The sequence below is a fragment of the Rissa tridactyla genome, chromosome 6 (assembly GCF_028500815.1).
Source record: "Rissa tridactyla isolate bRisTri1 chromosome 6, bRisTri1.patW.cur.20221130, whole genome shotgun sequence".
NCBI lineage: Eukaryota > Metazoa > Chordata > Aves > Charadriiformes > Laridae > Rissa > Rissa tridactyla.
The window spans coordinates 34,112,664-34,134,683 of NC_071471.1; the positions used below are offsets into that span (position 1 = coordinate 34,112,664).

General features: G+C 39.4%; 1 protein-coding gene across 17 annotated transcripts in view; it reads right to left on the minus strand.

The window, feature by feature from the left end:
• The window catches only part of PCDH15 (protocadherin related 15), an 827,643-nt gene that overhangs the window by 184,854 nt on the left and 620,769 nt on the right, over positions 1–22,020 (minus strand). For all 17 annotated transcript variants that reach the window (XM_054204839.1, XM_054204838.1, XM_054204854.1 and 14 more), the window contains 3 exons: positions 17,048–17,254; positions 6,867–7,001; positions 5,589–5,738 (listed from right to left, as the gene is read on the minus strand). In XM_054204839.1, the coding sequence (XP_054060814.1) occupies positions 5,589–5,738; positions 6,867–7,001; positions 17,048–17,254 (492 nt within the window). The remainder of the gene's footprint in view (positions 1–5,588; positions 5,739–6,866; positions 7,002–17,047; positions 17,255–22,020) is intronic.

Sequence of the window (22,020 nt, forward strand, 5' to 3'; positions counted from 1 at the left end):
AACAGTCCAGTTGCTCTCCGGAGCAGTACACCAGTGAGAAATGCTGGGCTGCCACAACTTAGATGGCAACTACACACCCTCCCCATCCTTCTCAGCAGCACAAGCCAGCCATTAGTTTCACCAGGAAAAGCAGTAATGAGTTTCTACATGTCAAAGGCGAACGGGATTGTGATGGAGATATTCCTGAACCTGAGCCAACAAAAGGCAACACTAACATAGAGCAAGTCAAAATACTTTTTCAATACCTTCCTCCAGACATTTCATTAAGTCTCTATCCATTATATTTTTACTTAAGTATGTAAGTGCATTTACTGAGAAGTGCAAACATAACCAGGTTTTCTTTTCTGCTTCTGCTAATAATGTTTACTTTGTAGTTGGAAATCCATATGCTGATGGATTGAAGGCAGAGGGTTGCAAATAACCCCGTAAATAGAACCCTAAGTGTGGTTTAGAGATGACTTTTAAAAGATTTCCTCTAAATTGTTCTGTAGCTTTATAGCAAGACGCGTGTTTAAGAGCAGTAAACCACGAGCATACCTGCCAATCTGCAAATAATCAAACATGTCTCTAAGACATAATTTTGTGTGTGTCTGTACGCAAGGATGGCTCCGGTCACACGTGTGTATTTGCAAGGAATGGAAAGAAACTGTTTCAAAGAGACAAAGTGATTCAGCACTGAGAAGCCGCATTTGAGGTAATGGCAGAAGAGTCCCAGAGGAGGCATTTATTTAACGGCTCTAAATAAAATTTGTCCCCATGTACAACTGAAAGTACTGTTACTGCTCAAGACTAATTCTACCGTGAGCAAGAGATAAGTGACAGAAACTTTACTGCCTGCAGTTTTACTGTGTTTTATCTTTCTGCTTTCATTTCTGACCTTCAGCACGAAGGCCGTTTATGCTGCGACGTGTGAAGGTAAGTGCTCTGTGTGACCAGGACGTATGGCAGGACCTCCAAATCCACTTGCGCTGCTGATCTTAGGCAGAATTGCTTCAGCTGGCACAAGGTGACCAGGTAACGTACTAATCCACTGCATAGCTTATTTTCAATCATGAAGTTATTTAACTGTTGTTATAAAAGAGCCCTTGAACATGGCTCATACCTCTGCAACAGGAAATTAGGTAGAAATTAAGATACACAGAGAAACTAAAATAGGTTCTTTTGGTTTTGTAAATTTAAAGGAGAGTGAGAACAGTATATACTTCTTAAGGCCAGTTCACAACTTCTTCCGTAAAGAGAACATACACAAAAGCTTTTCATGGGCCAAGGAAGTCTTTGACCTTCAGGCAAATTTACAGAAAGATTTAGGTGAATAATGTTATTTGCCATCCTTTGTCCCTTCTCAGTGCTCTCATTTTCCTGCTCAGTATTCTCTGTGCCCTGCGTAGCTTATGCTGTATACAGAAATGAGAGATGTCTAAAGAAACAGAGTGGATTTAAATTACTTGTGTGAAATATTACTGCATTATGGCTGCATACTCCAATTATCAACGCGCAACTAGTTTAAATCTGAGTCACAGGATGAAAGTACTAATAGAAAACTGAAAAACAGAAAAGCAAAATTATAACAACATAAAAAAAGATTAAGTACTTTAAACTGTTTATTAGTAATCAGTCTTTCTAGTGATAATTATTATTTGCAACATATTTATCTGTTTTAAATGACAGATTCCTCAATCAGCTATTGCCGCTCTCAGGGAGTGCAGTAAAATACCTACAAAAGCAGAGGGAAAATTCAGATAAATTCTCAAGTTGAAAGGGACAGAATATACAGATGTATGAATTCGACTGAGAAAACATTCTTCTCGATCAAGGCCTCAAACAATCTTACAAGTACTCAGAGTAGACAAGTGAAATACAAACTTCCCAAATCAATTGTTTTCAGCCCCCCAATGGTACTGCCATAGCCCCTGCCCAAGAAGGCAGGGAGCAGAGATTTCATGTTCCACTCTGCATCCTCAGAAAGTGGAGGGAGGTCACTGCTATAAAGGGGACAAGCTCCTCTGTCATGAAACGCTCCAACTTTCTGAAAACTACACCAAAAGCTACACAAGGCTGCACCTAACACATACAACTGGAAGGCAAAAGGTAGATTACCCACCGCCACCGGGCTCCCAGATGAAACCAATGCAACTCAGTAACACACAGATTTGTTTCCACTGTTTTGCTCATTTCTCTTAAAGACAACAGGGAAAGGAGGGAAATGCCTGGCTCTAACCACCCAGAGGGAACAAAAACATTTGAAATTAATTTTTTTTTCCCCCGATAGCTGTGGTTATTTTCAAGCAGAGCCTAAGTTGTTTGTTTTTTTTTTTAATTTACTGTTTTTTAAGAGTATACCAGACAGCAAACACAATCTAAACCATTAACTGATATGTTTGGGTTTTTTCCCAGGAGTAAAATCAAAACAATTTCCGACAATATGGGACAACAAGCAAGTACAAACTGGGATTATTTGTACATTTTCACACAACTGCACTTAGCAAAAAAAAAAGAAAAAAAATCTTAATCCCTTATTACCTTCAGGATAAGAAAAGCAAAGTGCCAGTGACATGAGAGCACTTAACACTGCTATAGCAGAAATTTGTATTTTTGTAGAAAGATTACAGGCTTCATAAAAGAAATACTTTCTTGATCATCTCTGCAAATAAGTCCGAGTAGAGAGTTAAGTGCAAGCCAGCACTTACGTGTAAATGACTATGAGTCTGTACAGACTCACTGAGGTCAGTGTTCTTTTTCTAACCTACTTTCTCCGATTAGAGAAAGTGGTTTTTACAGACTAATCATATCTGACCTGGCTCGTTTTCCCCTGGGAACTATCACAGCTGATCATCACCTCGCAACAGAGAATCTCAAATGATTCTTAAATCAATGATGAGACAGGGTTAGAAGATGAGTTTGCTCCGCATATAGAGAACAAGCTAAGTATATCATCAAAATCACTGTATTAGCAGCTAAAAAAAGGGAAAAAATTTCTGTTTTCCATTTGAGAAGGCATTTATAAAGCAGAAGCTTTATAAAGCAGTGATAAGGCAGCACATATCCACGTTCCTGGGCTAAGGAAACCCATGGGTATTTGTGGCCCCACAGATTCAGTGGCCACTCAACTCCACAAGACAAATCCCATTTCTCACACTCCTGTAACACTGAATGAAAGACTCAGTACCTGCGTCCCTGGCAAAATAACAAGTTGAGCAACTTCCCAAATACCCTAGCAGCCTGAAATCATTATTTACTGGCATTATCAGTATGCAGAAATCTTAAGATGACTTTCAGCTTTTTTTGGTCAGTTTGTTTAGAAACTCCAATCATCTGGCGAAATAACTCCTCTCCCAAAATAGCCAGAATTTTCCACCCTCCATATCTGACTGCACTATAAACTTACTAGTCTGAAAGTCATCACGCACTGACCTTGCAGACAAGAAGCGTGGAGGAGGGAAAAAACTCACTCTCAGAACTCTCACGTTTTCCAAAATAATTTTAATTTTTAGCAAAGGCAAGTTTAAGGCCTCACTTCCCCACTGCTCATTTCCAACTTCACAATGTCCTTCTAGCAGGGACCCGTTCTAGATCTACTTCAGGCTAAGTTCAAATGTTCTGCAAAATATTTACATTTTAAATTTTCTTCTTACCATTTCTGCTCTTGTGCTTTTTCATCCTTGCAATGCTCCTGATCTGCATAATTTCATTGATCTGATTAATGCTCTTTATGCATGCAGTTCCACAGCATCAGTGTGGGAAGGCAAAAGGTAACTGCTGCAATGGGCAAGGGAAGAGGAGCAGGACATAACAGTCTCTCAGACCGAACTTGCTCACAGAGAAGTAATTTGTGTCTCCGCTAAGCTAATTCTGGTGGCACAGGCAAACGCAGATGGTCTTGCAGAGCTGCCCTCTTGCTTTTTCCCAGAAAGAACAACTTACTGAGGAACTTGCACTCCTGCCCTTTGCATGCCTCCAGGGTCTGAAAATATTCGCAGCTGAAACATCAGAAAGTATAAACCCTCAGACCAGCACATTCCCTCTGAACACAAAGGTACTTTTGCACTGCAGCTGGTTTAGAAAAGCAGCGTAGCTGCTCTGCTTCATTCAAGCCATCAAAATACAACTCAGGCAGCTCAGAGCATCCTTAAGGCCAACCTGCGGTATCAAACCCATTCTTTTCATACGTGCTGCAATCTCATTCAGCAACAGCTTCCGCCTCATGTTTCCTGGCACATGCACCTTTAAGAGGAAAAATCACTTAGACAGACAGGTACTTTAAATCCATAGCACACTACACTCTGCCTGATGTCCCGCACAGCAAAGGCCATGTAATAACCCCAATTATTTCTTTTTGAACTAGAATGCTTATGCTTTAGGAAAAAAACCCTTTATTTAAATTTTTTTCAGCACTGTACCTATCTCTGTCCATTAAATACCAAGTGAATGCATTGTACTCACAAAATCCCACGATTATACATGGGGTTAGAAGCTTATGAGACATTGCAAATACAGCTCCTGATGTCAAACCCTACGCACAGCTCCTGAGCTCCACCTGCCTTTTACTCACTCAGGACAACAGTATTTGGTCTCTTTTTTTCCCCTTTTGCACACAGCCTCGTGCAAAGCTTGAAGGAACTTAACTGTGTTTAAAACTTTTATCTTTCCCTCAAATCTTGCTGAAAATGTCCTCATGACTCTCACTGATGCTTTTAAGCACTTGTAGCCCAGACTGATGAAAAGACGAGATTAACACTAATGAATATCCAAAGATAACAAATGCAGCAAGTCAATACAGTTCAAGTAGGGCCTATGCCAAAACAGACACTGAACTCTCTCCTAATACTGTTAAATCACTGCTGCCTTCAGATGCTTAGTTGCTGATTATATTTCAGAAAATGGTATTTTATTACCAGTCAGCTGATGAATTGGATTTTTTTTCCAGTACTCCCACTGCCTCTACCACCCTTGAATGCTGACCTCCACTAACAGCAGCTTGTCTTCTCATCCATCTAGACTGGAAGCACTCAGAGCACGGCTGAGATCTTAAAAGAATTACCACCCAAAAAAGCCTTTTTCCATTAACTTCAGTGCAACCAGGATTCACCTCCAGTCTGTGCTGAAACATTAATCAGTGCTCGTAAACTTTAATTAAAACTGCTTCTCTCTCTGGGCCTGTGTTCAACACTTTTTTCACTGCTCATTTGCTCTACAAACAGATGACTCTAGGCTTCTGTAAAAACCAAAAGGTTTTATGACATAGTAAAACATTTCTGGTTATGTTCTACTGAACTGTTTACCTGTTCTCCCAAAATATTTTATTTCTATATCCTGCTAATACAGGAGAATATTATTTTTTTCTTTTGAGATTTTTCAGATGAACAGGTTTTGTCAAATTTCAGATGAAACAGGTGAACTGCAACTATACATCTAAGATAGGCCAATCATTTAGTATTACCAACTTTTTAATAGTTATGTAACTAATCAAGTGGATGGGGATACACAGACTTTATTTCCAGCTGTTTTCAGTACATTTCCAACTCGTGTAAGACCATCTACTGCTATCAAAGAGCAAGTTAACAAAGCTAATAAAGAGGCCTTGAAATTACCTTTATAACGCCTTCCCCAGGCCTCATATCTGTATAAATTTTGACATTGTATGATATGTTGGAGAAGGTTGGAGAATTATCATTTGCATCAATCACCACGATGTTGACTGTCACTGGGACACTCTCCTGTACACCATCAGAAGCTGCCATCTTCAGGAGGAGGAAAAAAAATAAAGCAGAACAGGAACATATTTTAATGGTGTATTCTTCACACAATTCCAGCTATGAGAAAATACAGTATGACGAGTACAATTTCATTTTTCATTTTTGTCTATGCTTGTGGGTCAATTACAGGAGGCTTCAGCTGAGCTTGAGCCTGCAGTGTGCAAGACTCAGGGCAAAAGTAAAATGAAACAGTGCCTTTAAAACCTACAGTGTCGGATTAGGAGGAGAAATGAGAGGGAGTAACAGTGTCCCAGGGTCAGGGTGAGTCCCAGGCTGGGATCTGAGCTGCAGTCCATGGCTGGAAGGACAGAGCCTGTCCCCAGTTCTGCTGAACATCCTCAAGGAGCAGGGCCTGGCCACAGCTCACAAACCCGTCTGACACGCAGCACCGCCGCACACAGGAGCTGCTATACATGTGTTAAACCACAAAGACAGCCTTTTAAGGTGGGACTTTAAGAGCTAGAGGCCTTATTTCATAGAGGAAATCTGAGCTCTCCTTTCAAATGCTAAACTGTTAGAAAATACAGAAGCATTCACTGGGAACCCCTGCAGAGGAACAGAGTTTCCCTACAGCACTTTTGCAAATTGCTTTAGGGCTGATAAGATGTTTACTAACGGACTAGGAAATGCCTGAGGGAGTATTAAGTTCATTTGAACTTTTTTTTCCCATTTTTTAAATACTGCTGGCTGGGGTATATGTTAGCCTACTTTTTTAATTTGTACAAAATAAAGCGGAAAGGCCATTACAGGCATCATGTTGATAGCTCAAGGGTCAAGAAAAGGCAAAGGTGGCCTCAAAGGCCATGCCGGGTACAAAAGAGAAGAGTCAGACTGTGTCATGGGATAAGCGAGGAGCAGGATACAAGCCTGGGACCACAGAGGTGATGCCAGTAGGCAGTTCTAAAACGTTCCTATCAAACCAAATACATGCATTTTGGAAGAGCACACTACCCCAGTTATCAAGCCCTCCTCCCCTGGTATTGCTGCTGCTCATCCTTCACTGATTTTCTTCTTCTGCACCATTTTAATGATCTACAACAATGTTATAACTAATGATTTTTCAACACTTACTCGGAAGAATGCGAAATATGCCTTGAAGTGCATTTAGCTTACCGAGAAGGTGTAAAGCTGCTGGACTTCTCTGTCAACAGGCTGCTGCAGGGTGAGGTAGCGGGTGATGCCACTCTGAGTCACAGTGAAAAACGTATTGTAATCGTTCAGAAAGAGATGGAGCTGGGGATCCTTCGTCTTTAAACAACAAAGAGCATTTTATTATATATTCATATATACCATTGCTTTTCCAGTTATTCAATGCAAGTGCTTGTTTTAGTTGAAACCTAAATAAGCAGAAAGTACAAATACTGCAACAAACTGAATCTACAAAGCTGTAAAAAAAAACAAAGTAAAAAACAACTCTATCTTCTGGATGAAAAATGTATTAAAAACACACTTTAATGGTAATACCTCAATGGTAAACAAATACCTGTATCTGCTAGTTTTAAATGATGCTTTTTTCATTAAAACAGTAATTTTTAAGCCAAACATAAGTTACCAATGTAAGAAATTAGATTCAAGCATTTGTCTTCAACCATATTAAAAACAAAACAAAACTTATCTTGATTAACGGAGTAATAAAACAGTTGGGTTGATGCAATGAAATAAGATAATCACATGTGTTGAAACATATCACTAAATAGATGCTGTTCAGAGATCCTCTTTACGTCTCGAAAAGAAACAAAATATACTGACGCAGAATTACGAATCTCTCAGTTCATCAGGTGAAAACCACAGTAAAGCAACCGTGGTGTGATTTTCAATAGGAAGTTATCATTTTAAGGTAAAGAGCAAAAAAAAAAAAAGGCAAGTCATGGCATTGTGAATTTGCTACTCATGACTCCCCTAAGCAGCCTGCTGGGAGCACAGAGATCAGGTTTGGATGGCTCCATGTACAACTGGGCGAGCACCAAGGGCTGCGCTGCAGTTCTAATGCTGCGTGCAAAAGCACGGGACGTTATAAAGACAGGGCAATGCCTGAGGAGATATCCTGAGCAACCAGTCCGGAACTCATCCTTCCGTTTCCGTCTTCTCTGCCAGCACGGTTGGCAGATTACAAGAGTGTGGGGAAGAAGAATGAAATGTTCCCTGGGGAAAAGACTGAAATTAATTTTGGGGCAAACAGAATCTCAGCTAACAGAAAGGGGAAGAATGTTTCTGCCACAGAGTCAGAAGTTATGACTACATTCACAAGGAATACAGCAGATTAATTAAAGTCCAGAACCTCAAGCCAGTTCCTTCCAGTGTGAATTTACCAGATGGATACAAAGCTGCAAAATGGATTTCCTACCCTTAGTCCTTACCCTGCAGTCTGCTGGATGCCAGCACAGAGCAGGCAAAAAGGGTGTTTAAGCTTCATATGCCCTGGTGGTTCTAAAATGCCCCACAAATTAAGGCACTTTTGTGGGATGTCCATGTTGTTGAAATGACAGAAACGTGATTCATGACCAGTATGAAATATCCCAACATCTTCCCCATCTCTTTAAAGATGGTATTGAGTTATTAAAGTGATTAGACTGCAAGGGTCACTCTATATTACAGTTAAATTTTAAAATAAATTACATTATCTTTTACTGCCTACAGTATTCCAACAAAGACTTCTGTATTCTTGTGTGTAATCTGCTTAATTTGACCTGACTTAATATGCTACTCTTAGTCATTAGTTATTTCTGTTATATGAGGCGAGGTTACAAAAGAGGAATGCAAATGTGATCAGGCAAAACACAAAGGGCTGGGAGACGAGTCATGAACTGCCCCAAATAACGCGGGGATGAGAAATCAGAGGACTAGTACTATGAATAAAACATAACAGAAAATCCAGTGGCTGCACAAGGCATAACTTGAAAAGTATTTTTACCGGCTACTTTCCAACACAATTCTACGGAGCGCGCCCCATACAGCGTAGAACGCCCAATGCAGTCAGAAATAGCAGAATTCAACAAATTATCCCCAAAAGTAGCATGATGTTGTTCTTCCCTGAACATTTTCTCATCCTGAATCCCAAATGCTTCTAGAAGGTTAACTCCTGCCCTGTCGTTATTGTTATTCCTATGTAATTAAAAAAAAGAAAAGAGGCCACTGGGAAGCTCAGCAATCCCTACAGCAGAGCAGGCAGGAACACGAGCTGACTCTACCATGCACCAAGTATCATAATGAACCTCTATGAGGACAGATTAGCACAACAGAAGGAGAAAGAGAAACTTATTTTAGCAATTCAAAATACTCTAAAGCACACAGTTTGGAAGGCTAAGATTATACTATTTAAATGACAAACAATTTCAGTTGCTGAAAGCTACGTGGAAGAAATATCAAAGTGTTCCAAATGAGTGGTTTCCTATTGCCTAAAGCTTTGCTGCAGCTATGCCAGCTTTCAGTAAAATTAAAATTCATTTTACAGCTAGCAATGCAAACGGAAATCTCTTTTTTCCATGAAAAATTACAGAAGGTAATTGCCAATAATTGTTCACTTTGTAGACACTACAAAGTCGGTCAAAAATTTAATTTACAAAAACCCTGGTTAGTTGTTACACTTCTTGCTTGTCATGCCATTTTGAACACTAATAAACAGTATTTTTCCCTAATTTGTTACTGAGGAAAACCAATGATAGAGATAATATTCGCTCCCGAAGTAATCTGTCCTATTCCTTAGCTATTCTTTTAATAAAAATTTTATCCTAATGTGTAAGTTAAATCACCTTTACTGCAATCAATGCCTATTTCTACTAGCTTCTGTGCACGTCCAACCTACAAAGCAATTTATTTCCTTAATCTTGGCATTGCTATGCTTTTACATTTTTATCACATTTTATGCAGGAAGAAAGTCTGCTCAACTTAACTGTGAACATTTTATGTGGCAGATACTGTGAGAGAATACAATTGTGGGGAACAATCCATCTATGATGCCAACACTATTTCCAGTTACTTTATATTTTTTAACTATTATTTTATTTTGGTGTCTGGACCTAAGCATTGTGATTTCTGACTACATTACTGGGTCACGTAGACTGGTTTGTCTCTGCTAAATTGTTTAGCATATAATTTTAAGTAGAAAACTACCAGAATCCACACAAAAGAGTATACATGCAACCTGCAAGGACCAATTCAAGCATGCAGTTCAAACCTGATACAGTTTACGTACTTCAAACTGACTAGTAGGTACATTTGAAATTTAAAACAACCCAACTTTTTGTAATACTGAAGATTTCTATAAAGATATATAATTATTAAATTAACATAAAGTAATCACATTGTGACCACGGTACAACTTTATGCCCTAAATGAATTTGGTCCCATGTGTTTAAAGGGCTCTTTGCAGGCTTCACAAACCAAGCGACAGTCCCAGTCCCAAATAAACACCGACAGGGCGGAGAAAAATGAAGGAGGACGGGAGAAAGAAAGAAAGAAATCACACAACGCAATCAAAAAGTAATTTTGCAAACGTGATACCCAATACCTACAGGAGTGGCACCTGGTGCAAGCTACAAAGAGAAACACGATACAAAATGAATATAGGTAAAGAAACACAACCCCCATACTGAGGGACCTCATAAAACAGCACATTTGGGGAAAAAATGGTTACAGACAAACATAAAATGAAACGAGATGCAGAAAGTGCTCCAATATTCTCTTAATAAACAAAGCCTGGGTTTGAATTTGTTCTACTTGAAAATCTCTGGAGAAGTTCTGGAAAGTTTGGAAGCCTGTGTGGATGTCAATGTTCTATTTCTGCTGCTCCTGCTCTCCCACGAGGGCTTACAGCTCTTCCTAAAACAAAGAGTTTTCTACAATTTACTAAAGATTACACCAAAATTACATGATATGGTCAAAAATGAGCAGACAATGACACATATTCTGTATGTGTTTCAACATCCCCAAGGACCTTTTAGAGAGAATATATTTGGCTGTCAAATTCTCCAGGGTCGCCAGAACAAGCTCCAAGAGCATCAGAACTGCTCAAGCTTCCCGACTGCTAGCACAGGCTTGTCTCCAAAAAGAAGTAGCAATAACAAAGATAATTTAATGACACATCTCGGTTTTCCAGCATTCTTCATGTAGAGGACGATCAGCACTGAAACACCCAGGGATGAGAGTTGTTCTGTTGAAGAGATGTTTTCAGCATTTGTCCTCCTCATTTCTGGGTGAAAGTAGAAAATCTTTTCCATGCAGATCTTTTCATTGAAAAAAAAAAAATCCAACATTCACAGTATTGCAGAGCTGAAGCAAGTGAGATCCCCAGTCCCATTGACAAGGGGTTTCCAATCAGACTGGGTTGGCACTGGCCTCATTGCTTTTCTCTAACTCGCGTGAGACTAGTTCTGCACGGCTTGATGAGATGGTCCTCCAGGTTCCCAATAGCTTGGATGGAACAGACAAGGTAGATGCAGCAGCTGGAGTGAATTTCCTGCATCTTTAACATTGCCATTAGATATCAGAAAAGCAACCTCCTGAGTTGTCTTCATGCCTCCTTAGCTTCCTGAGAAGTCTTCAAGATGGCTTTAGTTGCAAAACCGCTTGGATCAACAGAACCCGAGGAGGAGAAGAAATCAAGCCTAAATTCTCAGCAACTAAAAAACTGAGGGTTTTAAACCAGTCTGATCAGACTTTGTCCAGCACACCCTATGAATAATTTTTTCTTCTTAAACGCTTTTTCCTTTAAAGTGAGTTCATTTAAATTATATTTAATTGTACAATTTAAAATAATAATAAAAAAGCTCTTCAACATTTACATCATCTCCATTTTGTAGGAAAAGATGTCAAATGACTGTTAAGAGAACAAGGATGGATGCTCAGCAGTGCTTGAATTCTGAATTCTTTCATTCACCACCAAAACATCTCCAGCCCCTGCACAACGCAAGGGCTGAGGCACAAGCACGACTATAAAGTCAGGCACTAAAAAGTGCTGCAATACTTTGTAGACTTTTCCCAGCTGAGGTGCAAAGGGCCATGCCCCTCCCTCAATGAAAAGCCCACAGAAAAGTTTTGAAAAAAATCATCTTCTGTTCCTCATGCAAGGGAGCCACTCCTGGGAGAGGGCTACAAACAAATGTCAGCATCTTCCATGCTTCCACTAATTAGCAATAGCATTTGTTTAAAATGGTAGATATATAGAAAAAGAAATTTCTTGAGGACTCAGAGGAACTCAAAGAGAGAAGAATAGCTTCAGAAGGCAGAAAATATTAGCTATTCATCCTACACAAATTAAGGAAGATATACAATGCTACAGTAGTGATTCGATGTTCAGATTTTTATTTTTCCTTCTTAAGCAGAAAGATCCAGAAAAGCAAAAAAAGTCTCTTTATAAATCCCAAAGAAAGAGAAGCAGCCTTTTTGCTTTGCTTTTCCCCTTTTGTTTGTTTTAATAATGATATTAATGGGCTTTTACATTTGGGAAGAATATTTCCTGAACTATTATTGTGTAACATGACAATCAGCGTCACAGAAGTGCTATACAGGGATAGCAGTATTATGAGAACTCTCCTCTTGAGAGGATACTGGCTGCAAAACAAGTTCAAACAATATACAGTGAAAGATAAAAGCAATCAGGCAAATATTAGAGAGAAACGCTTCAGTATTTAAAATGCTTCAGTACTCCTGGTTAAAAAAAAAACATTGTTTTTCCTTATCTGGATATATCATTGAAAATCCATAACCTGCATTTGTAGTTACATTTAAAAGTTATTGTACCCATTAATTACTCTGTCCTCTCAGATTGCTACTGAGAGGCCTTTATGTAAAATAATCATTCTTTAAAATTTCCCTGCAAGTTCTCTGGAAATACAGGTGTTGAGCAACCATCGACTTAGTTTGACTTCAACTTCATAGACAACGGAGGCAGAAAACAAGCAACTGGTCTGGCAGAAAAGGATCTGGAGAGAGGAACCAATGGGACGTGCATCATATCCCACTGCCTGGGGATGCTGTGCTGGGCTGCAGGCATCCGCAGAAGCATCAGGCTCACTGCACAGCTCCTTTGCTGAATGTGTGCTGCAATGCGTTAAACGCTTTGGAACACATGCTGGCACACCTTATAAACATGACATCAATTTTGTGTTCTAACGAGCAATGCACAAATTACCCTACACCCTGAGTTTATTCATCAAGGCACTGCATGTGGTATCGGTAAACACCTCGGCAGTTCAGTAGGATGTAATGGATATGAATGCTGATCAGCTTCTTTCAACTCCCAAGTTAAATCCTGTGGTTTATTTTGTTTGGCTTTGTTGTGGTTTTTTTTTTTTTTAAGAGAGATTGAACAAAATCTGTCATACAAGGTGGTAAGGTGGTAACTGCATAGCTTTTTTATCAACCCTAAGCACCAGAGCAGAAGAAATTAGTACTCTCCCCTGGAAGCAAAAGAGTAAGGAAGGAAGTGGCTTGGGAAGGCTTATGTAAACAGCAATCAGATCATACTGTTCAAATTCCTCATCTCAGCTTTGGTTTACTCAGGTCTTAAGGTACTCATGTGGCTTAATTTAATTTATGCCATTTAAACAGACCACTTAATTATATCAGCACTTGGCAGTGCTGCTCTAGTTAAAGGTCTGTTTGCAATGTCACTTCTATAAATTAATTTTTGGAAGGTTTATAGCAGGACCCTATTATAACTCCCACAAGGTTTAAATCTAGAATGTGTTCTGTTTTTTTCTTAAGATCCACAGTGACGATGACCGCTTTCTTCATGCATTTATCCGAGGACAGGGACATTTTAATAAGAAATATAATCTCAACGATTTGTCAATCAGAAGACTGACTACGTTATGTTTCGCCAGTGTCAGTATCAGAAAGTATGCGCACAAGCACGTAGAGGAGCTGCGTCGACTTCTCATCAGCAATCCCTACTTACTAAATACATTAATTGACTAAGATACAATGAAGCCATCAGAACACTGAGACCTGCCGAAGTTAGTACGCATTCCCTGTGCTTCCTAACCCACCCTGAGCTACCATGTAGAAGGTACAGGTCATTTCAGTTTATTTGGCTGTTTTTTGTATGAGTTACATGCAATTGCTGCAGCCTTCCTCTGCTGGAAGTCTCGTGCCCACAACAGGTTATAAGTTTTGGCTGTGCCTCGTTTTGTGTCATGTGACTGAACTAGATTTTCACTAACTTAACCAAACTCCTGTTACTCACTAAGCAATGAAAATGAAAACATGATGTAAAACAACCAAGTGTTAAGTTCACTAGGAAATACTTTTGGGCCCTTGCACGGTCATTTCCTGTGGATATGAAATGTCAGGTCTACTCGTACTGAGACACAGAAATATTTAACAACTTCTAAGCAGCTGCCTTAAGCAGCTTGTGTTCAACAATGATAAACTTGTTTTTCACTGTCTTTGGACACAAATATTTAAGCTATGTCAGTGCTCCCAATTGAAACATCTTCTGCAGATTGGACAGATGTATTTTTTAATTATTAGTGATGCAATTGAAACCACAAGTATTTGGGCCACACCTACGTTGAAATTTTTAGTGCAAACACAAGTATATTAATGAACCGCCCTAGTCAATATGCAAATATTAATATAACTTCTTGGGAACATGCTGATGTACTACAGAGAAGGCTCAACAAGAAAACGTTGGCCCATGGTCAAACAGCTTGTGATGAATTTCAGAGCATCCCTCAAAACTTGAGGTACTGAACTTGTACTGACAAAATCAGTAACAGAAAGCACTTTTGGTGGGGAATATAAATACCAGGATTACATTACGAACCTCATGAAGTAGTTTGTATTAAAGGAACAAATTACTCTTCCATGCAGAAGTTCTTAAAATTAAATATTTGCAGTTTGCGAGTATACAAATATCGTGTGCTATACTAACTATCTGGTAGTTGCATGATTCATTCAAAGAGTCAGCCCAAATTCATGATTTAACAGTTCAAAGTAATCTTAATTTTCAGTCTCGTATAGGATCTAATATGTAGTTACATCAAAGAACCTTGTATTATCAAATCTGCCTTTGACATCTTGTGGGTAGAGTGGTGCATCTGCCAGGGAAAGGTTAATCAGAGCACTACTAACTCCAACCTGAAAAACCTCTGGAGGTTAATGAAATCCAAAGTCTTTCTGTCATTCCTTTAGTGTAACAGTATCACCTACTAGGAAATAGGAGAGAGTCCCAAAAAACGACCAGCATGGTAAACTGCCGCATAAATTCAAGTGTCTGAACTAGGAGACTGAATTCTCTTTAATTAGAACAGTTTTGAATTATTTCAAGCACAATGGATTCAGCCCTTCCCTCACCAGCCGTGCTGTCTGACTTCTTTTCCCACTGTGGACTTTCTATGCACAATAGGATCTTCTGAGGTCGTTGCAGTTACAAAGCCTTGCGGGCAAATATCTCAGTCCCTGGAACGTTGGTGGACTTGCAGACAAAGAAACACCAGCAGCACATTGTGGATTAACAGGGAGATTTTTGTACTATTTTTAGCAGTCCATCGCCCAAACTGGCAACGTAGCAACCCAGGCAGAAAGGGTTGACAACAAGTTCTCCATCTTGCCAAAAACTCAGTTCTAAGTTTCAGACCACACCTATCTAGCGTGCAACTCTATCAGTCTCACAGACAGACTTGCTTGGTTCCAGTCTTCCACCCTTCTGGTGATTAATAGCCTCTCTTTCCGTTTTTGTAAAATTAATATGCAGTCATGCACGGTATAAGGTGGGCATAATAAATAGTGCCCTAAAATTCCAGATTTCTGTAACAAACAAATATGAACGAGGCATATTTGAACCAATGGATTTTACACTAGTACTTTCATAAAGGTGTGGACAGAACAAAATAGACAGCAACTTGCTTAGGCTAAAACCATCTAAAAATATCCCCATGTTTTTTTGGTTTAATACACATTAAGGAACACAAAACTAAAAGCAGCCTTCCGAGAAAAACTCTCAAATGAGTAGCTTAAAAAGGACTTAGAACTGTGGACACTAACTCATACAATTTGATTTCTGTTGTGTTCAGGCTCACGTTACACAGATTTTATACAACACAATCAGACAATGTATTGTAAGTATAAACACACACCTGATGCCTGCACACCCTTCTTATTAAGCAACCTACAAGATCCCATTAATTTGATCAAACAAGAAAACCACAATGCTTTTAACAAAGGCAATGCTGAACAAGAGTGTTTCACAAGTAGTACAAGCCACCAGCAATGTCGGCTGACGACTGCCACATGCACTTATTCCATACTTTTTGTCCAGCCCCTAAGAAAGCCAGATCCACCAGCTGTTTCCACTTGCCTTCCAATCGATTTTTATGAATGCTGTAAATTGACTGAGATATTGTAATGGATAGGAAGGAGATATTCTACGTGACTTTGGGCTTTAAAATAGCTTCTTAGGACGATACATCACTCTAATGCAGACAGCGATGTAGAAAGCGTCTTTCAGTGACAATGACCTCTCCTGTTTCTCAAAAATAATGAATTTACCGATGTCAAAAGTGAAACTTTCACAAACAGACGATTGTTTTCAGACTATCAAGTGAAGAACTTTATTAAAGAGTATTGGCATATACTATAAATATTACTACAAAACTTAAGCCTACAACTTAAGTTTTCCTTATGTATCTGAAGATAACAAGAGAATGGAAGAAGAGAAACAAACAGGAACACAGGGAACAACTGGAGAGACGAAAGTAATTAGAGGAAAAAGAAACATTATCAAAAAACACATAAAAGCAACAGCCTTGGTGAGAACAGAAGAAACATTAGCCCTAGAGGTGCAGTATTGTTACTGTGTGGTTACCATTCTTTTGTAGGGGCCCACTTTTTACTACGCATCATGTCAGTATCAGAATCTGGGCAAAGAACGGACTGAACTTTGAGCCTCCTGCACTCCTATTCCTTTTCTTCCGAGTTTGTTCAAACTACTACTTCCTTCCACTTTGAGCTTCTCTCCCATTTCCCCACGCTGTGTGGCAGATTCATCCTTCTCACAAAATGCTTTTTTTTTTTTTTTTCCTCTTCGCACTAAGCATTCATCATCTCTAATAGAACACAATCTTATGGAGAGCTAAGTAAAATACAGATTAGTTTTTCAGTTCAGACATACTTTCAAATCTATTTGAACTCAGAATGAAAATGAAAAAGAACCCGTAACAATGACATTGGGATTTTTTTATTCATTGATCAAAACAGTTTTGCCTCAATAAAAAGAAAGACAAAAGAACAAACTTTGAAAATAATACAAATTTAAACACCAGTATGACACTATAAAAAAAAATGAAACATACCTCCTCCACATCGTTGTCCAACACGACGATTTGTAGCGGTGAAGTCAGATTCTGGTTATCAGAGATGGTCGTTCCCACTGGGGAGGATTCCAGGATGAAGCCCTCATACGTAGATCTTGTGAAATAAGGCTTCTGATTGTTCTCGTCAAGGACTTCGATATGCAGATTGGCAAAGGCAGGAAGAGGGTGGCCATTGTCTTGTTCAGCCTAAAAAGTTTTGGACAATTGAGTCAAAGGCTCTCAGCCAAGTAAAACTACGAACAGTTACTAACTGTTTTTGGCTTATATTTAAGAATTACAACCCGGTTATACAAATGAGTAACATTGTACAGATCACCCTATTATGAAACAGCACCACGAAAAAAAGAAATACCAAACAAAAATTAGCTAGGATAGAAGAACAAAAAGACTTTCCATCACAATAACCTTTTAAATAGTCACAATGAAACTCAAAGCCATACAGCACACATGCCAGTAAAGTTCCTTAAAACATCACTATTCAGAGTTTTGGAAAATTTTCAAAGGATGAAAGAAAACTGGGAACTGCTGATTGTACGACAGAACCTACACCCACACCACCAGCAAGAGAGTTAAAACCAAAATGACAATTGTACACATGGACATACGGTACTTGCTACAGATTACTGAAAGAGCACATTGCCCTGGATACGACTCTTTCTCCTTCTCCCCCAAAATGCATCTCTCTAGTATTAGATGAATGGGACTGTAATTTTGGTTTTGCCTGTTTTTGAATGTCAAGAAAAATTCTTTATTTCAATTAATAACACCAACTTTTCGATGGCAACACCTCACCTACCAAGACTTACTCACTGATACCGTTTCACCTGATTTTTTCTTATTTTCAAACTTCCTAAATAGAAAAGCACTATTTGCCCATTCCAGTGTGCTAATCCAATATAAATGTATGATGCTGCTTTCTTTTTTTTTTTTAAATTTACTACCTATGACTAATTAAAGTAAAATAAACAAGGGAAGTAGAAGACAACAAGTAATTTGTTCTTTAATTTATAAAGAGCAAACCAGTTTTAATTATAGTCCTCCATGTGTCCCATGTAGCACTGCAATCGTACAGTACTGTAAAACAGTCTCCTATTCTTACGGCTTTCACTGCTAAAAGCTGTAAGCTCACACACCCTGGACTGCAACAGTGCACTATTACCTTTCCGCACATGTGGGAAGCATAGCGTGCAATAAACTTCTCAGGTGTAAAAATATTTCAAGAGAGAGACAACAGTACCCAAATTGTTGCTGTTAAGAGTACTTTTGGTTTGCAGGAATTTTATTTTCATTCTGGTATTTCCCCCATTTCAGAACAGGTAATTCCTCATTTTTCAAATCTAACATCCCAGGAGCCTTCTTCTGGAAACATGCCATTTTGATTTCATCAACCAGGTTTTTTTAATTTCCTCTGTAGACCCATTTTTTTCTTCTGTCTGCAAAATGTTAATTCTGTATAAAGCTTTACTTTGTTTACCAAGCAACAACAATATGCTGTTGATGATAAGAACTTCCATTTCAAGGAAAAAGAAGTTAAACATCAACATTGTGATTCTGTTCAAAGTAGGTAGTGACACCTTTAGTAATTCATAAGGAACTCATTCAAGACCCTCAGTTCTCACGAAAGGCGTATTTTCCTCTTTAAATACACCAGGATTACTCCCAACTAAGAGATGGGCAACAGTGATACTGGCACAGATTTAAAAGCAACCATGAACCTCTCTGCTTGTAGGTGGCTGTTTTCTGACTCATGAGGATAAGGTCAGATCAGGAAAGTGAATTTACGTAAGCAGGAGCTAGTATCTGAAATTAATAAGACTTTTCCCAGGAGATTAATTTTAATGAGACAAAACTCTCTTGAAGAAATTGGGAATTCTGCTAGTTAATTAATTGGCACATTAAGTTTTCAGTAACCAGGGTGCAGGAGGCAACGTATTTACTTCCTGCTGCTTTTACCTGCTTCTAGGATACAGGATACTACAAGTGATCAAACCTGTAATTGCCTCAAATAATTACTATCTTATTAAGTATGAATTTTTTTTTTTTCAGCCAGCTTCAATTATACATATTCAAATAAAACACATAATAGGAAAATAGTACACCAGGCCCCAGTCCACCTAAGCAGACCGATGCTTCTGGGTGATCCCAACCGATTTTAGAGAGATGCGCGTTAGCTGAGAAAGTTTGCCTTCACACTGGTCGTTGTAAGAGAATCACATATATCAGGTGTATCAGCATTTAATTAGAAATCTTCCAGTTGCACGGAATTTCATTCAGCAGAGCAGCACTCCAAACATCCCTGGGGAAATCCTGGTCCTGTGGAAGTTAACTGCAATGTATTTCAAATCCAATACAGCAGTAGCTGGCGATAGCATTGGAGACTGGGTAAGTGACTCCCAAATGCTGAACGTAATCTACAGAAGTGAGATTTATTTTGGAGTTGATGCCCTGCTGAATGAAAATAAACTTCACATGTAAAAACTAATGTCACCAGGATTACTTGGAAGTACTCTGGCTACTGACCCAGTAGGATGAAACTTCAAAAACATCCCAAGAGTTTTTGCCTAAGTTAATATACTGAAAGCATGACAAAAAACGTCAGGAACAAGTCTGCTCTATGAGTGACAAATACACACTTATCTGATTATCTTTTATAAGCAGATCTATGGCTGAGCATCATTGAATAATCTGTTCCATTTCAAGAAAAATAGGCCTCTTCACAGTAAAAAGTTTACACACAACTGCTGCAAGTTTCTTCACAACAAACCTTGATGTTCCTTGCAACTGCTACAAAGAGATTCTAAAAAAAGGAAAACGCAAAGAACAGAGGGTGCCAATCTTCTTAACAGCTTGAACTGCTGGAATAATGGCCTTGCTTTAAGGCATAAGTGAGCACAGACCCCATCCCAGGTTAAAAGAGGAAATACTCGTTTATGCAGGGTGTTTACTACATCATCGCCACAGATCTACAGTGTCTTTCTGAAGGAAGACAGTGCTCTACATTACAGACGGACAAATACAAAGAACAACATGTGATCCTAAGATTGGACTTCAAATTTTAGGCCCTGGAGACCAAAATTACAATGAAAAGTATTCCTTCCTCGGTGACACGTCAACTCAAAAGCACTGCAGCTTTACAGGTGCTTTCCTTTTTGTTCCTTTTGTACCCAGGCAGGGTACACTGGTCAAAATAATTAGCTTTGGGCAGAATTAGGCAGCTAATCCTTCAGAAAGTCACAGTCACTTCCCAGCTGCTTGTTGCCAGCAACAAGCGCTTCTTGCAGCACCAGGACACAGCAACAACGCTGCACCAGGGCACAACTCAACTTCACTCTTTCACTTCCTTAGCAAGCACTCAACTTCAAGGCTACCATGTGAAACCCACCACACCCAGCTCGTCTCTTTTGCCATTTAATTAGGTTTTGTTTCCAAAGGCACCTACATCTGGGGAAAAAAAAAAAGCAAGCTTTGGAAACCAATGATGAAAAGTGCCTCTTTACTAATCCACAAACTGACCATCAGGGTAGGACTGGAAATTCCCAAAGCATCAGAGCTTGGCTCTTGGGGTTCGGTGCTCAGGCACAGGAGGTGGGACAGGTACGACTGCACTCGCTCTGCTGCCCTGCCCACCTCACTTGTCACCAGCACCAAACAGCAAACCCCAGGGCCAACCTCAGGACCTCTTCAAGGGCCAGGCAGAATTAGGAACAGCTGCATCTGACACTCAAGAAAAACAAAGGCAGGTGGATGCTTCCTCCAGAGGCAGCAGATCTGCAGACTTGGATGAGAGCTCAGTGCCAACAAATGGTGCTGCAGGTGGCTGGCCGGCGTGGTAAACTGAAGGAGGGGTCTGAGTGAAGGGGTTCACACTGGAAGCTGACTTCTTTGTTAGCTATTTAATAGCATCATTCCATGTAGTCTGCAACTGCAGCAGGAACTAACCTGAGAAGCAACTGTGGAAACCTTTTAAGTATTTTGAGAGCGCCCATGATGAAAAGGAGTTATTTCAGTATTTGCTCACCCCTCCTCCAAAAGATCTCACCTGGTCAACATGACAGGATAACACCTGCCCAGCACCTAGCACTTGGGAAGAACTGACATTGCTCAGAAGGGATGAGATTTCTGTAGGGTCGAGGGGAAAAGTGAATGTATTTTACATGAAATCCTGTTGGAATGAAATTTTGGGTATGTTCCCTTGAAATATCTCCCCTAAAGACAATTATACGGCAGATTGACTTATAAAGGCTCACATTTCATTTATCCTTCTGGCTGAAGTGATGTCTACATTAAATAGGTGTTTCAGAAAATACAGAAACACTCCTGGGAGCAGACTAGGACCTCATCTTTGCTGCTTTAAATATATCCTCACAAGGATCGCTCCTTCCTTGGTATAAAACTCAAGCTTGAAGAAACTCTTCATTTTGCATGAAACCTTTATCAGGCCTGAAAGTCTCTAGATTTTCCTGCCAAAAATGCCCACTCTAGCAGGTGTACACACACAAAATCTTTAGGTCTGGAAAAGAAAAAAAAAAACACTGTCATATTCCAAGAAGCAGCACTAAGTTCGTTCACCTTTCAGTCAATGTGGGGTTTAGAATTCACGTGTCCATTTAGGCATGCTGTTAAAAGAATTACACCAAACTTTACAGCGAGAAAATACCAACGTCAACGAGACAGAGAAAACTCCTAGTAGGACTAGAGCCTCTCTCACAGAGAGCCACTGCCTGGTTGACAACCATCTTTGTGCACCCTGTAAGTTACGTCGGGTTTTCAGTCCAGTTACCTTTTCACACCTATCCCAACAAGAACCATAAATGTTATAAATGCAGTTGCTGTAATTGCTTCCAGTCTTACACACATCTCCTTTCCAAAGATCACCAAAATCCTCTGTGCTTCCCCTGCCATTGGATTATGCCCTAGCATTTCAAGAGATCCAGTAAAAGAAGTAAGGAAAA